Here is an 18,937-nt window from a genome sequence, read left to right as displayed (position 1 = left end):
GGCAGGACCTTGGCTTTGGCAGCAGAGGTATGTACTCAGCCCTGAGGAAGGGGAGCTGTGTTGCTGAGGCTGGCCTTTCTCAATGACTCATAACTAAAATGGCTAAGGAAGGGGTGTACGTTGGGCTTTACCTCTGAAAATGAAGCTGGGGACTGCTGGTGCTGCTGTGGGGAGGTCTGCTCACTGCCAGACCTTCTGCTGCAGTGGGCTGGGAGGTGCCTAAAATGTGCTCTTAACATCAGTTCAGAGTCACAGAATGGTAGGGGTTGGAAGGAACCTCTGAAGATGATCGAGTTCAACCTCCCCACCCTGTGAGAGGAGGATCTCCTAAAGCAGATCACACAAGAACACATCCAGGTGGGCCTTGAAAGTCTCCAGAAATGGAGCCTCCACCACCTCTCTGGGCAGCCTGTTCCAGTGCTCTGCCACTGTCCTCTCTCTTTCCTCCCTCTGTCCTGTTCTCCCAGGTCACATGTACTGGCCCAGCGCGGTGGCTGCACACAACCGGCGTTCTTGCTTACTGAGCTTGTGCCACCCCCTTTCCTCCCCAGGCTGGGTGAGCACACTCCTGGGTGTGGTGGTGACAAGCACCCTGTCTGAAGGAGAATGGGTACAGCAGGGTCTGGATTCCCCTGAGCAGGGAACAGGGTCATTTTTAGCCCCAAGTTGATGGGGATAGGCTCCTTTGACAGCCTGCTGCTGCTGTGTTGGGGAATCGAGAATGAGCAGCTGAGCATCTGAGGGTGCTTTATGTTTGGAGGTGTTTGGAACCCTGTGATTAGCTTGGCCTCTGGCTGTGTTGCAGCCTATGGTTGGTGTGTGCCCAGTGAAGGAGTCCTTATGGAGCAGCTTCTCCTGAAGTGCAGCATTTGTGCTTCCCATACCCATGTGGGGCAGTGCAGCTGGAAAACTGACGGAGGGTGAAGTCTCTGGGGTGACTGTGAGGTGGGTTTGGAAGCAGAACATGGCAAATGAACTGTCTCATTCTAGTGGAGAGAAGCTCCATGTGTACCTACAAGTCCCAGGAGTAAGGGATGCTGAGAGCTGTAGCAGCTGACCTGCATTGCCTGTGCCTGTGCATCTTTGTAGCACAAGGAGGGACTGGTTTGTGTGTGCACTGTGCCTGTAGCAAGCCTAGCCTAGCTTTGCCTCCAATTCTAGACCACTTATTTTCAATTGCACTTCAGGTTGGGGCTGCTTTAAGAGTGGAGACTGTGGGATGTGGAGCCAGGCCACCCACTCAAGAGAGGCCTCTTGGCCACTGTGTAGAATCTCCCAGGGAGATGCCTTGGGCACTGCGTGGTGCGTATGTGGCAGGCGTGCAGCTCTGGGGAGGATGCTGCACAGCACAGGAGGTGTGTGCTGCCCCACCACGTGCTGCAGCACCCTGTCTGCTTGCAGACCTTTCTAATGTGTTGCTTCTTTTGGGGGTGTTGATCAACAGCTGGCTGACTGTGAGCCAGCATGTGCCCAGGTGGTCAAGAAGGCCACCAGCATCCTGGCCTGGATCAGCAACAGTGTGGCCAGCAGGACCAAGAAAGTGGTTGTCCCCCTGCACTCAGCACCCTGAGGCTGCCCCTTGAGTACTGGGCTTGGTTTTGAAAGACATTGAGGTGCTGGAGCAGGTACAGAAAAGGGTAATGGAGCTGGTGGAGGGTCTGGAGGAGAAGTCTGGTAAGGAATGGCTGAGGTAACTGGGGTCTGGAGAAGAGGAGGCTGAGGGGAGACCTCTTTGGTCTCTATGACTCCCTGAAAGGAGGCTGGAGCCAGGTTGGGGTCGATCTCTTCTCCCAGTAAAAAGTGATGGGACAAGAAGACAAGTTGCACCAGGGGAGGTTTAGGTTGGATATTAGAAGAAGCTTCTTCACTGAAAGGGTTCTCAGGTGCTGCAATATGCTGCCCAAGAAGGTGGTTGAATCCTTGGATGTGTTTCAGAGATGTGGTGCCAAGGGACATGGTTTAGCATCAGGCTTTGAAGAGTTAGGCAACGATTTGACTTGATGATCTTAAAGGTCTTTTCCAGCTGAATCCATTCTATGCTTATATAAGGATCTGAAACCAAGGAGTATCAATTGGTCCTTCCACTCCTGGAGGAGTTTCTTCTGGCTGCAGGTTGTATTTGGGAGCTGCCTAGGAAAGGAGACCCATCCCATGGCAGGGTGCTGCAAGTGCCGAAGAGCCACGTCTCAGGCAGCCCGGTCGGTGCTCCCAGCAGCTCCTGTGCAAGCAGAAACTCCTCCAGCCACTTAGCAGAGGATTTGTGGTCCCAGCTCCAAAGCAGGAGAGACAATAAAACTCTAAAGAGTACTTTAAATCATCAGAGTGCTATCCAAACACGAGGGACTCCAAACACAAATGAAAGTGCTAAACTGATTTACAGGGGAATTAAAAGGTCATGCCTGTTGAACATTTGGCTTTGGAGTTTAGTCATGTTTATGAAACTTGTAACTGCTCTTCTAAACCAGCTTTTTACACTTCTTGTACCCAGTAAACATGGGCATGTTCAGGGCTTATGACTAATTTGAGAAGTTTTCTCTTCTAAACAAATTACCACAGCCATAGCCTGGCCCTTTTTGACTTCCCTTCCATCTCTCCCTTCCCACTCCAGTCAAAGGTGCTTAAAATGCATCTGAACGTTTGGCTGGCTCATGGAAGGGAGATGCATTCCTCACTCACCTGTTCCACAGAGTGGAGTTCAGTTATGGTCAAGTAGCAGAAGAGCAGCAAGCTAACTCCAGGAGCAGAGCAGAACTGCAGAGCCAGGGGACAGCGCTGGAAATGTCTTCAGTGTCCAAGAGGAGCTGCTGGGTGCTTCAGCAACACCAAAACTCCACTCTAAAAGCCAGGTCTTTCTCACCCAGCTTTGGCAGCTGGCCCCACAAACATTAGCTTGGTATTGCTTTTGCAGAACCTTGCTTGTGGGCATTGCCCTCTTCTCAGTGCTCCCCAGTGACAGGACAAGAGGTAATGTGCATGAACACAGGAAGTTCCATTTAAACATGAGGAGGAACTTCTTTGCTTTGAGGGTGGCAGAGGGTTGGAACAGGCTGCCCAGAGATGTGTCCCTGGAGACTTTCAAGGCCCACCTGGGTATGTTTCTGTGTGATCTGCTTTAGGTGATCCTCCTCTGGAAGGGGCATTGGACTTGATATTCAGAGGTCCCTTCCAACCCCTACCATTCTGTGATTTACAGCCTCCATATCAATCCTCCTGTGCTAACACTGCTTCACATGGCTACAACAGCTCTGGAAGTGAGGGGCTGTGCTGCCTGGTCTGTGGCCACCCTGCCTGGTAATAAGTCAGGCTGAACAAGATGAGTGATGAAACATCACCCTGCTGTGGGCCTTCAGGTGGAAGGAAATCCATCTGCACCCTCCTTCCTTGGGGGTATGAGCTGTGGGCATTTCAGCTCACATCATGGGCCATGTCAGAGAGCAAATCACTCCAGTCCCAAGGTCTCTGTGTTGTCTCCTGAAGCAGACAGAAAGAAATGACTGAGAAAAAGAAAGGCCTATTAGAAGCTGCTTTTTTTCTTATGTGTTTGGTGTCTCTGGCTCAAAATGCCTCTAAGCAGACTGTAAATGTAGTGTCCTGGTTTAAATCCATGAAAACTTGCTTCACATTTTAGAAGAGGATGTTGGGCAGCCCATGTCCTGTGAGAAGCTGTGCCAGACTGAATAAGCCAGACTGGGAGTAACTGGGACTTTCACATCTGCCTTGGCAGTGGGGTTGGACTTGATGATCTCCAGAGTTTCCTTCCAACCTCTATGATTCTATGATTCCTGCTGCTCTGAGCACGTGTGTTGCTTCCCCACATGTCCTGGCCCAGGCACTCCTGTTCCCAAAAGACCCAAGGGATCTGGACCATCCCAGAGGAGGACTTGGCAATGCCTCCAGCTCCCCTTCCACCTTGCCATCATGTGAAAGCACAGCTGTTGTGCAAAGGTTGCTTCTTGCCAGAAGGCTGTGTCCTGCCAACCCACTGCTCACCAGGGCACTCTTGTGACTTCACAGAATCAGAGAATGGTTTCTGTTGGAAGGGATGTTAAAGATCTGGTTCCACCCCACACACACACCATGAGCAGGGATCCTTTCCAGTAGACTAGGCTGCTAAAGGCTTCTGTCCAACCTGGCCTTGAAAACTTCAGTGAGGGGACAGCCACAACTTCCCTGGGCAATCTGTTCCACAGTGTCCTCACTGGAAAGGATTTCTTCCTAATCTCCAGTCTAAATCTCTCCTCTTCTAGCTGGAAGCCATTCCTCTTCATCCTATCACTACAACCCCTTGTAAAAAGCCCCTCCCCAGCTTTCTTGTAGGCCCCCTTCAGGTACGGGAAGGCTGCTATAGCATCTCCCTGGAGACCTTATAGGTGTCCCCTAACTTCTAGCAGCTGAATCTTTTCTGTACCCTAAACTGCAGCTCTGGCCTTAGACTTCTGAGCTGGAGTTCAAGTGGCTGGAGACTGATGAAGTTGCTTAGTGTTGAGAAGAGCATGTCTTTTGGTGTCAGAGAGCATCTGTGAGCTAGGAGCAGTTTGGGATTTGCGTTGGCAGTGCTGGGAAGGCTGAGGGAAGATCCTTCCCCGGTGTGCAGTCTGTGCTGTGCATGCTGGAGGAGCCTGTGAGCAGCAATGACATTTTGAACCAGAAAGAGGGAGGTGAATGCTCTGGGACTGGGAAAGGCAGCAACTGCAAGTCTCCAGATGGAAACAGAGCAGTTTCCATCAAAGCTGATGACAAGTTCCCTGATAGAGGGTCAGATCTTTGGACAGCACAGCACATTTCTGAGCTGGATGTCTTCCCTAGCTGCCTGCAGCTCTGTGCACCAGTGTGCTGCTAGTCTCACAAACCAGTTCACTGAGTTGCACTTTTGGCTCCAGCCAGGATTTCTCTAGTCTGCTGCCTTCTGAAAGCTGAGGAAGCAGCACTCTACAGCCTAAGCAGCAGCTCACCAAAAGTGATCAAGCTGTTTCTGCATTATTCACTGACCTTCTCCAAGCTGAAAATTGCTTAACAAACCTTATTTGTATGTACCTAATGAGTAACAAATACATTTCCAGGGAGCTGGATCTGTTCCCACTCAGGAAAGCAGGCTGAAGGTGTCTAATGCTGGCAGTTGATTCAGCCAGCTTTACAGGAAAGTTACTTATGGCTGATCTGCATAGGGAGGTGCTCAGCTTTACTGAAGTCAAGGCCCTCCAGCAGGAAGAAATGCCTCACAGAAGTGTCACCAGCATGTGGGAGATGATTCTCCCCCTCTCTACTCTGCTCTCAGGAGACCACACCTAAAGTACTGTGTCCAGTTCTGGGGTCCCCAACACAGGAAGGACATTGAATTGCTGGAGTGGGTCCAGAGAAGGGCCATGAAGATGATCAGAGGGCTGGAGCACCTCCCCTACTGGGGGCAACAAGCTATGAGAGTTGGGGCTGTTCAGCCTGAAGAAGAGAAGGCTCTGGGGAGCCTTCCCCCAGCCTGGAAGTGTTCAAGGCCAGGCTGGAAGGTTGGATGAGGCCTGGTGGAAGGTGTCCCTGCCCATGGCAGGGGGGGGTAGAACTAGATGATCTTTAAGCTCTCTTCCAATGCAAACCATCCTGTGATTCTGTGATTCAATGAAGGGGCCAAGAGTTGGCAAAGCTGAGAAGAGCATAGCCCCAGCTCTGCTCTGCATTAGTGGTTGCACTCTGGAGCATGTAATGGGAGGGTTCTTGGCCAGGATGCTGCACTTTGGTCATCCACAGGCCAGAACATGCCAGGGGAAGCATCCCACGGTACCTGTCAGCTGTGCCCTGCTGCCTTCTGTGCCCAGCACAATGAACAAAGCTGGCCTCCCTGCTTGGGGCTGGAGTGCCAAGGTTTTTCCCAGTGAGGGAAACAATCATCACTAGGGAAACCTTAACTACTCCTTAAAGACCAAAAGAAAACACATTCATTCTTTTAAACATGGAAAACTGAGTGGCCTCTTTTTCCTTGGCTGCATGTGCATGGCTGTGGAGCAAGCTGACACAGAGTGAACTCTGTGGGCAAACACCACCAACCCCCCCATTCCTCCAGTTATTTAGTTCTTAAAGAAGAGGGCTCTCTGGCACAAAGTCTGCCCTTCTCAGCTGCTCACCACGTTGGTTTTTAAGCTCTAAATGCAAGGAGCAACTTGCTGAGCCTCCTACTTGTGAGTGAAATGTCCTGGATTCCTTCTGGGCCGTGCTGAAAGTCCCTTCCCCTGGGGACCCCTGGCATTGCAGCACCACTGCTGCACCTAGAATCTCAGAATCACCAAATCACTGAATGGTAGAGGTTGGAAGGAGCATCCATTGTGGGTGCTGGTGGACAAAAAGCTCACCAGGAGCTCTCAGTGTGCACTTGCAGCCCGCAAAGCCAATCAGAGCCTGGGCTGCATCAGAAGTGTGGCCAGCAGGTCGAGGGAGGTGATCCTCCCCCTCTGCTCAGCTCTGGTGAGACCCCACCTGGAGTACTGCCTCCAGTTCTGGAGCCCCTATTACAAGAGGGATGTGGAGGTGCTGGAAGGTGTCCAGAGAAGGGCCACGAGGATGAGCAGAGGGCTGGAGCACCTCTCCTGTGAGGACAGACTGAAGGAGTTAGGGCTGTTCAGTCTGGAGAAGAGAAGGCTCTGAGTTGACCTCATTGTGGCCTTCCAGTATCTGAAGGGGGCTACAAGAAGGCTGGGGAGGGACTGCTCAGGGTCTCAGGTAGTGATAGGACTAGGGGGAATGGAATGAAGCTGGAGGTGGGGAGATTCAGGCTGGAGGTGAGGAGGAAGTTCTTCCCCATGAGAGTGGTGAAGCCCTGGAATGGGTTGTCCAGGGAGGTGGTTGGGGCCCTGTCCCTGGAGGTGTTTAAGCCCAGGCTGGCTGAGGCTCTGGCCAGGCTGATCTAGTGTGGGGTGTCCCTGCCCATGGCAGGGGGGTTGGAACTGGATGATCCTTGTGGTCCCTTCCAACCCTGAATGATACTGTGATACTATGATCAAACCCAACCCCCCTGCCAAGCAGGATCACCTAGGGCAGGTCACACAGGAATACATCCAGGTGGGTCTTGAAAGTCTCCACAGAAGTGTGTACACCACAGCCTCTCTGGGCACTTCTTTTGAAAGAGCTGGAAGTGAAAGCAGAGAGTGGAGGGGGCCTGCTGCACCCTCCTCCCATGGGGAGGGGTGTGGGGAGTCATCCCAGCGCCCGAGAAGCGAGCAAGGGTGCTGGGTGTGGGACAAGACTGGCAGGGTGCCTCTCCTGAGCTGCTGCACTTGGGCAGCTGGGGATGTGCCAGTTGGGCCCTCTGGCCATGCAGGGCTTTCAGTCCTGCAATGAGCACCGAGGGTGGTTGGGTGTCAGCATGCCACACAGGCAGGGCTTTACCAGAGTGAAGGAATGCCATGAAATCCCCTGGGCTGCAGCAGCTTCACTGAAACCAGGGCAGGTGGTGGGCATTGGTGACACTACTGTCTGCTTGCAACTTTCCTCCATCTTTCTGATCCTAGGCTGGTTCAAGAGCATCCTGGGAGAAAGGGGAGGTTTAGGTTGGAGGTTAGGAAGAAGTTCTACACAGAGAGAGTGATTGCCTGTTGGAATGGGCTGTCCGGGGAGGTGGTGGAGTCACCATCACTGGAGGTGTTCAGGAGGAGACTTGATGGGGTGCTTGGTGCCATGGGTTAGCTGTTTGGGTGGGTTGGATTGGTTGATGGGTTGGACACGATGATCTTGAAGGTCTCTTCCAACCTGGTCTATTCTTCTCTTCTCTTCTCTTCTCTTCTCTTCTCTTCTCTTCTCTTCTCTTCTCTTCTCTTCTCTTCTCTTCTCTTCTCTTCTCTTCTCTTCTCTTCTCTTCTCTTCTCTTCTCTTCTCTTCTCTTCTCTTCTCTTCTCTTCTCTTCTCTTCTCTTCTCTTCTCTTCTCTTCTCTTCTCAAGGGGCTGAAGCTCTTTTCAGAACTGGGAAAAGCATTAGTTTAGCACTGGTCCCGCTCTTGCCCATCCCCTGCCCCAGCTACATCATCTTGCCCTCCATGCTGCACGCTCTAGTTAATAAAAAGCACTGAAACACAGGTCCACCTCCCACTATTTGCAGGAACACTTGGTCCCATAAAGCCATAGGGTTTGTAAACCCATCATTTCAGCAAATAAATCACTTGCAGCTGCCTGAATGCATGGAAAGGGAAGAGCACCCTGCTGGCTTGGTGCACAGGGAGGACCACCAGTGAGATTCCACCAGCACTGGTGCTGGGAAAGGGAGGCAGCAGGCAGTCCCAGAAAGGCACATCTCCTTCCAGCAGACATTAGGGGGATGCCATAAGCCATAGGGGAAATGTACAACAAGCACTGAGCTCATCAGTCACTTGTGTTTAATCTAATTAAACACAATATATCCTCTGACCTTCTGTGCTGGCACTGGGCACTAAATTCTCCTCTGTTGTTCTTTCCATATGAAGCTCTATTGACTGATGGGGGAAAGTGTAGAGTTTGCTTTAAGCTCCAGATAAGTAAAGTTAAACATTGAGCAGATAAAAGTGTTTTCCCAGCACTCCTCTCCCACTGACCAATTATGGGTGCTGACTGGGAGGACTTCAGTTTTCTGGCCAGTGTTCCACCCATGGCTTGGGGCACCATGCTTCACAGTGAGTGAAAGCTGGAAGAAGGCAGAGGCAGGAGCAGAGTGCTGCAGAAACCTTCAATACTTCCTTTTAAGAGCTGGTTCTGACAGTTGCTCAGCTTCATTTCAGAGGGCTGCAGCACCTCGCCTATGGGGACAAGATGCAAGAGTTGGGGCTCTTCAGCCTGGGGAAGAGGAGGCTCGAGGGAGACCTTAGAGCAGCCTTCCACTGCCTGAAAGGAGCCTACAAGAACGCTGGGGAGGGACTTTGTACAAGGGCTTGTAGTGATGGGATGAGGGGAAGTGGCTTTAAGCTGGAAGAGGGGAGATTTGCCTGGGTATTAGGAAGAAATCCTTTCCAGTGAGGGTGGTGGACACTGGAACAGGTTGCCCCCAGGGAGGCTGTGGATGCCCCCTCTCTGGAAGTGTTCAAGCCCAGGTTGGATGAGGCCTTGAGCAACCTGGGCTAGTGGGAGGTGTCTCTGCTCTCCCATGGCAGGAGGGTTGGAACTCGATGATCTTTAAGGTCTCTTCCAGCTCAAACCACTCTATGATTCATTTCCATGTGCCAGAAAATTAAGTAAGGAGGTGCCACTCCTCACTGAAGATATTTCTGAAGCCACAAAATGGTTTGCTGCTAGGAGAGCTAATTAGCCAACATTGCTGATACTGAAACAGGCTTTAAATGACAAGTGTTGAATTGCATCAGACACCTTATGCACATTCCCTGCTTATACTGCAGGGAAGAGTTCCTTTGTGTGAAGGGCTGTAACTTGTCATCAGGGCCTCCTGAGTTTCCTGGGAGGAAAAGCAACCTCTGAGCTGGATTTGGGGCAGAGCAGGGTGCCAGGCTCCTGCCAGCAGGTGCAGGCTTTGATCATGCAAAAGAGTTGGAAGCACGCTCAGCTCCCAGCATCACAGCCTGGGCGCTCACTTCCTTGCAGGCAAAAGAGGAGAGCACACATCTGCTCTTCACCAAGCATCCCTTGGAAACACCACCTGCAGAGCTGTTCTTTCCAGTGGGGTGAAAAATCCTTTAGCCTGAGCCTGGGGAGTTCTAGAATCATAAAGGTTGGAAGAGACTGCTGAGCTCCTCGAGTCCAAGGGGCAACCCAGCACCACCATACCCACTAAACTGTGTTCCTAAGTGTGATGTTATGCAGGTAACTCCTCCCTGCATGCACACCCATGCTTCTGGGCCTGTGTGTGAATAACCCATAGAATCACAGAACTGGTAAGGCTGGAAGAGACTTTGGAGGTCATCCAGCCCAACAGCTCCCCTAGAGCTCACAACCCCACCACTACTGCTAAGCCACTACCACTACACCATGTCCCTTAGCACCACAGCCATGTGTCTTTTAAAATACCTCCAGGGATGGTGACTCCATCACCTCCCTGGGCAGCCTGTTCCAATGCCTGAGAACCCTTCCTGGGAAGAAGTTGATCCTAATTTCCAACCTGAATCTCCCAACTTGAGGCCAACTCCTTGGAGTACAACCCAAAAGTTGCAGAAGATCCTGGAGGCAATGCCCTGGGTTAAAGACTTCTCTCCTGTAAATAGCTTTAACACTCCCTTTGTGTCTTAGTAGTGCTGGGCAAGGCAGGAGGCAGCAACCCACTGAGCACAGAGAGGCTGTTTCCTGCACGTGGCTGTGGAGTCAAATTGGAGTGGTGTGAACCTCGTGGCTCTAATTTTCCATGGCCAGCTGCAGAAGCCTGAGACTGGGGCTGGCACAGCTGGGAGCCCAGGCTGTCAGCTTTGAGGTGTCTGAAAGCATGCCAGAGTAAAGGCAGACCTCTTTCTGGAAGCTCTCAGCCATCTCCAGTGGCTGTGAAGGATCCTGCCAATGGCTCACAGAGACATAACATCTCTCCTGAAGCTGTAGGGAAAGGAAAAAGGATGACCTTTGGGAGCAGCTCCTTCCCTGGGGAGAATTCCATTATCTTCAGGCCAAGGTGGTGGCAGGATGACTGAGGGCACTGGGCAGCACTGCTCCTGCATGGTGCAGCTTCTCTCTCTCTTCTGTAGTGGGTTGACTACCCCAAAGGGTGGACAGATGAAGTTGTGCAACTCCTGGTTTACAACTGAATGTTTTGTATGGATACCTACATCAAAGAAATAATTGGAGCTGGCAGCCTGCTCTGCAAAGTGGGTTGGGCATGCTGGGCACTGACATGCTGTGAGCTGAGGGCATGGCAGAGCTTCCTTTGGATGAAGCAAACTTTCCCTCATAACACTGGGAGGGAGCTCAGGCTCTGGAAGGAATTGCAGCAGGAGCTCCTCTCTCCTGCAAGCCTCTGTGAAGCTGTGGGGAACAGGGCTGCATGAAGCAGACTTGCTGCTGAGCCTCGTGGTGGTGACAACTTGCCTTAGAGTCTATTGCCAGCAAGCTGGAAGTGACTTGAGACGGACAGAACCTCCTCAAGTTATAGAATCATTTTGTTTGGATGAGACCTTTAAGATCACCAAGCCCAACCATTAACCCAGCACTGCCAGGTCACCAACAAACCACATCCCTCAGCACCATATCTGTACATCTTCTAAATATCTCCAGGGATGATGACTCAACCACTTTCCTGAGCAGCCTGTTCCAGTGCTTTACAACCCTTGCTGTGGAGATAATTTTCCTAATATCCAACCTAAACCTCTCCTGGCACACCTCGAGGCCATTTTCCTCTTCTCCTACTGCTTGCTACTTGGGAGAACAAACCAACCCCCACCTTGCTACAACCTTTGTTCAGGTAGTTGCAGGGAGCAGTAAGTCCTTAAATGTGTCCTTCTAACTTGGGGTGTAATAGCCTGGCCAAAGCTGTGCCTGAAGCTGAGTGGTGGTGTCTGACTGAAAATGTTTCACTCCAGAGTAAAGGGATAGGGCCATGCTACCTGCTCCTTGTGCAGGTGTGCTCAGTGAGCAGCTTTCTGTCTTGTTCAGCTCAGCAGAAAGGTGATCGTGGGGTTTTGTATCATAGTATCAGTCAGGGTTGGAAGGGACCACAAGGATCATCTAGTTCCAAGCCCCCTGCCATGGGCAGGGACACCCCACACTAGATCAGCCTGGCCAGAGCCTCATCCAGCCTGGGCTTAAACACCTCCAGGGACGGGGCCCCAACCACTTCCCTGCACAACCCATTCCAGGGCATTTTGTGTCTCCAGGGGACTCAGAACTCTTACGCTGGGGGTGGTGAGACATTGGGACAGGTTGGTCAGGGAGGTTGTGGTTGGCCCCTCTGTGAAGATGTTCAAAGAAGGGCTGGACAGGGCCTTGAGCAACCTGGTCTAGTGGAAGGTGTCCATCTGGAAGCAGATGATCTTTAAGCTCCCTTCCAACCCAGACCATTCTGTGATTCTCTGAACCTGCTCTGGGAGAAGTGCCAAAGCGGCGTGCATGGCTCCTGGGAAAGCCCCGGCAGGGAGAAGTCAGTGTGGTTTGTTGTGCTTCAGGAGCCACTTGCCTTCCTTCTGCCTGTGCTTTGAAGTACCTCAAGGTTCTAGCTCTAAAGCCTTAACCACTGAAAAACAAAATCTTGGCTTGGGAAGGCACCTTGGCTTGGGAAGGCACGTTGCCTTGGCCTGCTTCCTGGGACTGAGTGACTTACGATGCCGTGCCGTAAGTGGGGGGGAGGAGGACTCCTGCTCCTTGTTTTAGAGGAGATGGGTCACACTCATCTGCAGTCCAAACTCCCTCGGAGACATTTTCTTCCCCCTTTTATTTCATGACATCAGCCGGGGCTTGATGTTGCTATTTTAAAAACAAAAGGAGGGGACACCCCCCCGCGCTTCCCTCCTGCCCTGCCAAAAGGAGAACAAAGAACAGCTAAAGCACACAAGTTCTGGCACTCTGTTTGGAAACAAAAACATTCGTCCTCATGTCAGGTAGGGAACTGCCCGACCTGCCTGCCAAAGCAAGCAAGGCAGGCGGCAGAGCAAACCCACGGCCCAGAGAAGCCTGGGCAAAGGGGATGCCCGGTGTCACCCTGTGCCTGGGCAGCTGCTTGCCAGACTCCTGTGCTGCTGCTGTACCGCTGCCAAGGCGCGCCAGGACGCTCCCAGCCGCAGGCAGTCATCCAGGGCAGGGCCACCCTGCTTCTGCAGGGCTGGGAGGTCAGGAAGGACCTTCCCCCCGTCCTGGTCCCTGCTGCAGGGGCAGCCCCTGCATCTCCATGCAACGTGTGCCTGCTGCCTGGCGGGGCACAGGGGTAACCCCATGGCTTTAGACACTAACATCGTTGTCTGGCTTCCTCCTCACCGTTGAAACATGTCAGCAGTTCCCAGCGTGGATTCCTGCGCCGTGAGTTCACCCCCGACAAGCATCCAAACTGCGAGCTGGGGCTGCTGGCTCTTCCCTGCCAGTCTGCAAAGCGTTGCTGGAACATGGGACAGCTCTCCAAACACGAGGAAGAGATTACTTGGGCTTTCTGGAAGGCTCCCTCCCATGCCTTCAGAGCGGAGCAAATGAGGATAATTTATCTGTGGGCTTCCGGCTGAACCCAGTAGCTTGGAGCAGGCAGGGCTAGGCTGCTCCTGCAAGAAGCCATTTCCCCGTTGTCACCGGCACCTATTGTTCCCCTGGTCTGTCTGCACCGTTGCTGTCTGGGGCTAAGAGGCTGTCCCCTTGCTTCCTACTGGTGGCTTGTTCCCCAGAACAATCCTGCAGGAAAGAGCCTTCAAAGGAGGCTTTGGTATGTCCACCGCAGCCCTCCTAGCGATCACATCAAGACTTTTGTGCAAGCTGTCTGGCAAGAGGCACAGCCTTTCAGCAGGGAATTGTTCTGTACAGCAGAGTCACAGATGGGCCAAAGCAGGCAGCTCAGCCACACAGGGGTTGCCAGCATAATGGACAAAGCAGCTGCTTTTCAGTGGGGAACAAAAGCCAGGCACTGAGCCTGTGAATGCTGCTGTGAGCCTCTCTTGTTCACCCTGGGAGCTGGAGTTGAGTTTTGTGGCCAGGATCCTTTCCTGGGAACCCTGTGTTCTGGGCTCCCTTCCCTGCTCCATATGTCATGATCTAATATGGGTACCCAAGAATGGGTTAATCTTCCTGCTGCTTCCACAGAGGGATCACACAATCACAGAGTGGTAGGGGGTTGGAAGGGATCTCTGGAGAGCAATGAGTCCAACCCCTCTGCCAGGGCAGCTTCACCTAGAGAAGGCCACACAGGAACACATCCAGGCAGGTTTTGAATGCCTCCAGGGATGGAGGCTCCACCACTGCTCTGGGCAGCCTGTTCCAGTGCTCTGTCACCCTTCAATTAAAGAAGTTCCTCCTCATGTTTAGATGGAACTTTCCATGTTGAGTTTGTGCCCTTTACTCCTTGTTCTGTCCCTAGGCACCACTGGAGAAAGCCTGCTCCCATCCTCCTGACACCCAGCCTGTCAGTGTTTGTAAGCACTGATGAGATCCCCCCTCAGTCTTCTCTTTTCCAGACCAAATTCTCAGTCTCTCCTCATAGGAGAGATGTTCCACTCCCCTCAGCATCTTTGTAGCCAGTTTCTGTACCCTCTCCAGCAAGTCCCTGTCCCTCTTGAATTGAGAACCCCAGAACTGGACAGAGTATTCCAGATAGGGCCTCACCAGCACAGAGTAGGCAGGGAAGAGAACCTCCCTTCACCTGCTTTGATGCACCCCAGGATGCCATTCACCTTCTTGGCCACAGGACAAGGATGCAGGGAACAGAGACAAAGTAATGAGGCTGTCTGGGCCCTCAGCAGCAGGAGCAGCCAAGGGGAACAACAGTGTAATGCCATCCACTTGAGTCAAGTTACTCATGATTTTTGAATGTGAAGTTGGAGCCCAGCAGCTCCAGCTTGGCACAGGGCAATGGGAAAAGAGCAGATTTTCTGCCTCCATCCTGTGCTGGCTCTGCTGCCTCCTCCCCTGTCCAAAACAGCTTTGTGCTGCCTGAAGTGACTTTACTGACAGGGAAGGCTTCAAGCATCGCATTCACCTTCATGATTTTTTTTCCCCCCTCAGAGCAAGTCATGGAGGAAGATCAAGAACATGGTGCACTGGTCCCCATTTGTGATGTCTTTCAAGAAGAAGTACCCTTGGATCCAGCTAGCAGGACACGCAGGTATGGAGCATGGGCTGGGACAGAGCAGTGGTTGATGGGTGGGTTTGGCCCAGCACTGCTTCTGGCTGTGGTATAAGTGTCATGGATTTCAGCTTGTAGAATCACAGAGTCATTTAGGTTGGATAAGACCTCAAAAATCAAGTCCTACCTTCTACCCAGCACCTCCATGACTGTGTCCCAGAGTGCCACATCTACTTGTCTTTTTGAACACTTTCAGGGACACTGACTCCACCACCTCCCTGGCCTCCCTGTGCCAGTGCCTCACCCCCCTTTCAGTAAAGAAATTCTTCCTAATATCCAACCTAAAGCTGCCTGGTGCAGCTTGAGGCTGTTTTCCTATCATTCTGTACTTGGGAGAAGAGGCCAATACCAGCCTCACTGGAGAAGAGCAGATTTAGATTGGATGTTAGGAACAGGTTCATTATCATGAGGGTGGTGGAACACTGGAACAGGTTGCCCAGGGAGGTGGTTGAGGTCCCATCCCTGGAGATATTCAAGGTGAGGCTCAACAGGGCTATGGACAACCTGATCTAGTTGAGGATGTCCCTGCTGACTGCAGGGGGTGTTGGATTAGATGACCTTTGGAGGTCCCTTCCAACCTCCTTTCCTTTCCTTTTTTCCACTACAACCTCCTTTCAGGTAGCTATGGAGAGCAGTGAGTTCTCCTCTCAGCCTTCTCCTGGCTTCCACATCTCTGGCCCAGTAGAGTGACTTACCCAAATGCTACAGAGGGTGGTGTGAAGGTGCAGTGCTGTGTGCTTTCAGCCTTGCAGGGCCAGCAGGTATCACTGCTGCTTTTCTTCTGAAGCAGCAGAAAGCAGAGTCCTTCTGGTGAGACCCACACCCTGCTGTTGATCCACAGCTAAGTAGGTGATGCTGCCCAGCATCTTGTGGTGAGACACTGAAACAGGCTGCCTAGGGGAGCTGTGGATGTCCCCTCTCTGGAGGTCTTCAAAGCCAGTTTGGATGAGGCTTTGTGCATCCTGGTCTAGTGGAAGGTGTCCATACCCCCATGGCAGGGAGACTGGAGCTATTAAGGTCCTTTCCAACCCAATCCATTCTGTGATTCTATGATAAAGATGACCATGGTGAACTTACCATGAAGCACCCAGAGGCTGTGAAGCAAATGAGTTGAATGCTGCAAGGTAGTCTCTGTGTTGTTTATGGTGTGACATGGCTGTAAGCTTTGACACTTGTGAGAGATGTGAATCTGGTAGCCCAAGCCTGTAAATGTCAGTCTGTGATGACTCTGTTGAGTGCAGGTACAGATGGTGGTTCACAGAGTGGTTTGGATTGGAAGGGACCTAAAGAGTGGGGTGGTTCAATATGGAGAAGAGAAGGCTCTGAGGAGACCTTATTGTGGCCTTCCAGTATCTGAAGAGGGCTACAAGAAAGCTGGGGAGGGACTTTTGAGAGTGTCAGGTAGTCAGATAGGACTAAGAGGAATGCATCCAAGCTAGAGGAGGGGAGATTTAGATTAGACATTAGAAAGAAGTTCTTCCCCATGAGGGTGGTGAGAGACTGGCACAGGTTGCCCAGGGAGGTGGTGGAAGCCTCAGCCCTGGGGGTTTTGAAGGCCAGGCTGGATGTGGCTGTGAGCAACCTGCTGTAGTGTGAGGTGTCCCTGCCCATGGCAGGGGAGTTGAAACTAGATGATCCTTGAGGTCCCTTCCAGCCCTGACAATTCTTGTGATTCTGTAAAGATCATCTTGTTCCAGTCCCCTTGCCAGGGGCAGGGACACCTTCCACTAGACCAGAGTGCTCAGGGTCGCATCCAGCCTGGCCTTGAACACCTCCGAGGGGGGACCATCAACAAACTCCCTGGGCTTCCAAGATGCTGGCTTCCAAGGTGCTGGGCTGCTCTTGTTTTTGGGAAAGCACAGCATGGTCCTCCATGCAGAGCAAGTGCCATGCTGTCCCTTGTCACCCTCAGGTAGTTTCAAGGCAGCGGCCAACGGCAGGATCCTGAAGAAGCACTGTGAGTCAGAGCAGCGCTGCCTGGACCGCCTGATGAACGATGTCCTGAAGCCCTATGTCCCTGCCTACCACGGTGATGTTGTGAAGGATGGGGAGAGATACAACCAGATGGAAGATCTTCTGGCTGAGTTTGACTCCCCCTGTGTTATGGACTGCAAAATGGGAGTCAGGTGAGTGTCTTTCACAGAATCACAGAATTTCAGGGGCTGGAAGGGACCTCAAAGGATCAGCCAGTCCAACCCCCCTGCCAGAGCAGGGTCACCTACAGCAGATTACACAGGAATGCATCCAGGCAGGTTTTGAATATCTCCAGAGAGGGAGACTCCACAACCCCCCTGGGCAGCCTGTTCCAGTGTTCTGTCACCCTCACAGGGCAATAATGCTTCCTCCTGTTCCCATGGAACTTCCTATGCCTCAGCTTCCACCCTCTGCCCCTTGTCTTGTCACTGGGCATCACTGAGCAGAGCCTGGCTCCAGCCTCTGGGCACTCTCCCTTTACATGTTTATAAACATGAATGAGGTCACCTCTCAGTCTCCTTCTCTCCAAGCTAAAGAGCCTCAGGTCCCTTAGTCTCTCCTTGTACAGAAGATGTTCCACTCCCTCACTCATCCTGGTGGCTCTGTGCTGGACTCTCTCAAGCAGCTCACTGCCTTTCTTGAACTGAGAGGCCCAGAACTGGACACAATATTCTGGATGTGGCCTCTCCAGGGCAGAGTAGAGGGGGATGTCATTTGGGTTTTAGGATGAGATTCATAGATTGGTAGAATGGTTTGGGTCAGAGGGAACTTTGAAGATCATCTAGTTTCAACCCCCCTGGCATTGGCAGGGACACCTTGCACTACACCAGATGGCACAAGGCCAATCTGGCCTGGTCTTGAACATCCCCAGGGAGGTGAGATCCATGACCTCCATGGACAGCCTGTTGCAGTGTCTCAAAGCAAATCATAGAATCATAGAATGGTCTGGGTTGGAAGGGACCTCCAAAGGTCATCCAGTCCAACCCCCTCTGCAGTCAGCAGGGACATCCTCAACTAGATCAGGCTGCCCAGAGCCCTGTTGAGTCTCACTTTGAGTATCTCCAGGGATGGGGCCTCAGCCACCTCCCTGGGCAACCTGTTCCAGTGCTCCACCACCCTCATAGTCAAGAACCTGTTCTTAATATCCAGTAGAAATTTGCTCTTCTCTTTCTGAAGAGCAGAGTTTGAAGCCATTGGCCCTTGTGCTGTCACTGCAGGCCTTGGTAAATTGCATCTCCTGAATAAAACACTCTGAAACACACAAGTGAGAACACCAGGCTCACCTGCCTTCAGGAGGACCTAAGCTAACAGTGTGAGGAAAAGAGCCATGGGGAAGCCTGGGAAGGACACACCAGACTCTCTCATTCTCTGCTTGTTGCCTGTCCAGAGTGCTGGGAAAGTGGTTTGGTGCAGCAAGTGGAGGGGACTGCACTCTGGGTTTAGGTACACCAGAGTGGTGCAGCAGCTTTTTGGGAGGATGGTGACCTGCTCTCTCTGCCACAGGACACAGCCAAGGGGCAGGGAGCAGAAGGCCTGGGAGATCCTACCCAGGGTGGCAGAGGGGTGGGATAGTCACAGCTTTGGTGAGCTAGAAGCTTTGCCTCTGCTCACCCTTTGCTCCCACACACCCCTGAGGGATAAAATCCCTGTGCTAAGCAGTTTGTGCCTTTCATGCAAAGTCCTTGCAGCGCTTCCTGACAGATGAGCAACATTACCCAGGGCCTCCTAGAGAATCAGCTACAGGAATGCCAAGATCCTAGGCTGCAGCCACTTGGCCAGCAGCAGCCTGTGGGCTGATGAGGGTGTCCCAGAGCAAATGTGAGCAGGGCTGGTGTGACCCCAGGCAGCTGCCAGTTTGGGAGCAGCCTTGGATCGCCGCTTGAGGCTGGGTCTGCTGCAGGCTGGCAGTAGGGCAGGTTGAGAGCCCCTTGCTGGCCCTGGTGGAGATGCCTGTGCAGCTGGAAAAGCTGATGCTTTCTGTGGGAGGCAGGAAGCTTCTTGGGTTTTTTTCCTTCTCCTGAATTCCCAGTGTGAAACTCAAACTGGTGTGTTGGGCTGTCAACGGGGAAGAGGAGAGGAATACTTTCCACCAAAGGGGTGGAGAGAAGAGCCAGGGGCCCCAGCGCAGCCATGTGGCTCCAGCTGGCACAAACCACGCTGCTGTGGGAAGGAGATGGGACCCAGCATGCATCCAGAGATGACAGCCACCAGAAGAAGACCTGCCTGGGGTGCTCTTGTGGTCAGTTGTCCCTGGGAGGGGGCAAGCCTCCT

The 18,937-nt window shown here is 52.4% G+C and overlaps 1 protein-coding gene across 1 annotated transcript in view; it reads left to right on the top strand.

Annotated features, from left to right (window-relative positions):
• Positions 1-18,937, top strand: part of ITPKB (inositol-trisphosphate 3-kinase B) — an 86,536-nt gene that overhangs the window by 52,942 nt on the left and 14,657 nt on the right. Inside the window, exons 3-4 of the mRNA XM_068153589.1 lie at positions 14,572-14,671; positions 16,605-16,818. Coding sequence (XP_068009690.1) covers positions 14,572-14,671; positions 16,605-16,818 — 314 coding nt within the window. The remainder of the gene's footprint in view (positions 1-14,571; positions 14,672-16,604; positions 16,819-18,937) is intronic.

The sequence above is a fragment of the Melanerpes formicivorus genome, unplaced genomic scaffold (genome assembly GCF_026170545.1).
Source record: "Melanerpes formicivorus ecotype bairdi unplaced genomic scaffold, bMelFor1.0.p_v2 SCAF_26, whole genome shotgun sequence".
Taxonomy (NCBI): Eukaryota; Metazoa; Chordata; class Aves; order Piciformes; family Picidae; genus Melanerpes; species Melanerpes formicivorus.
The sequence above is the reverse complement of the archived record's forward strand: the minus strand, read 5'-3'. Positions and strand labels throughout refer to the sequence as shown.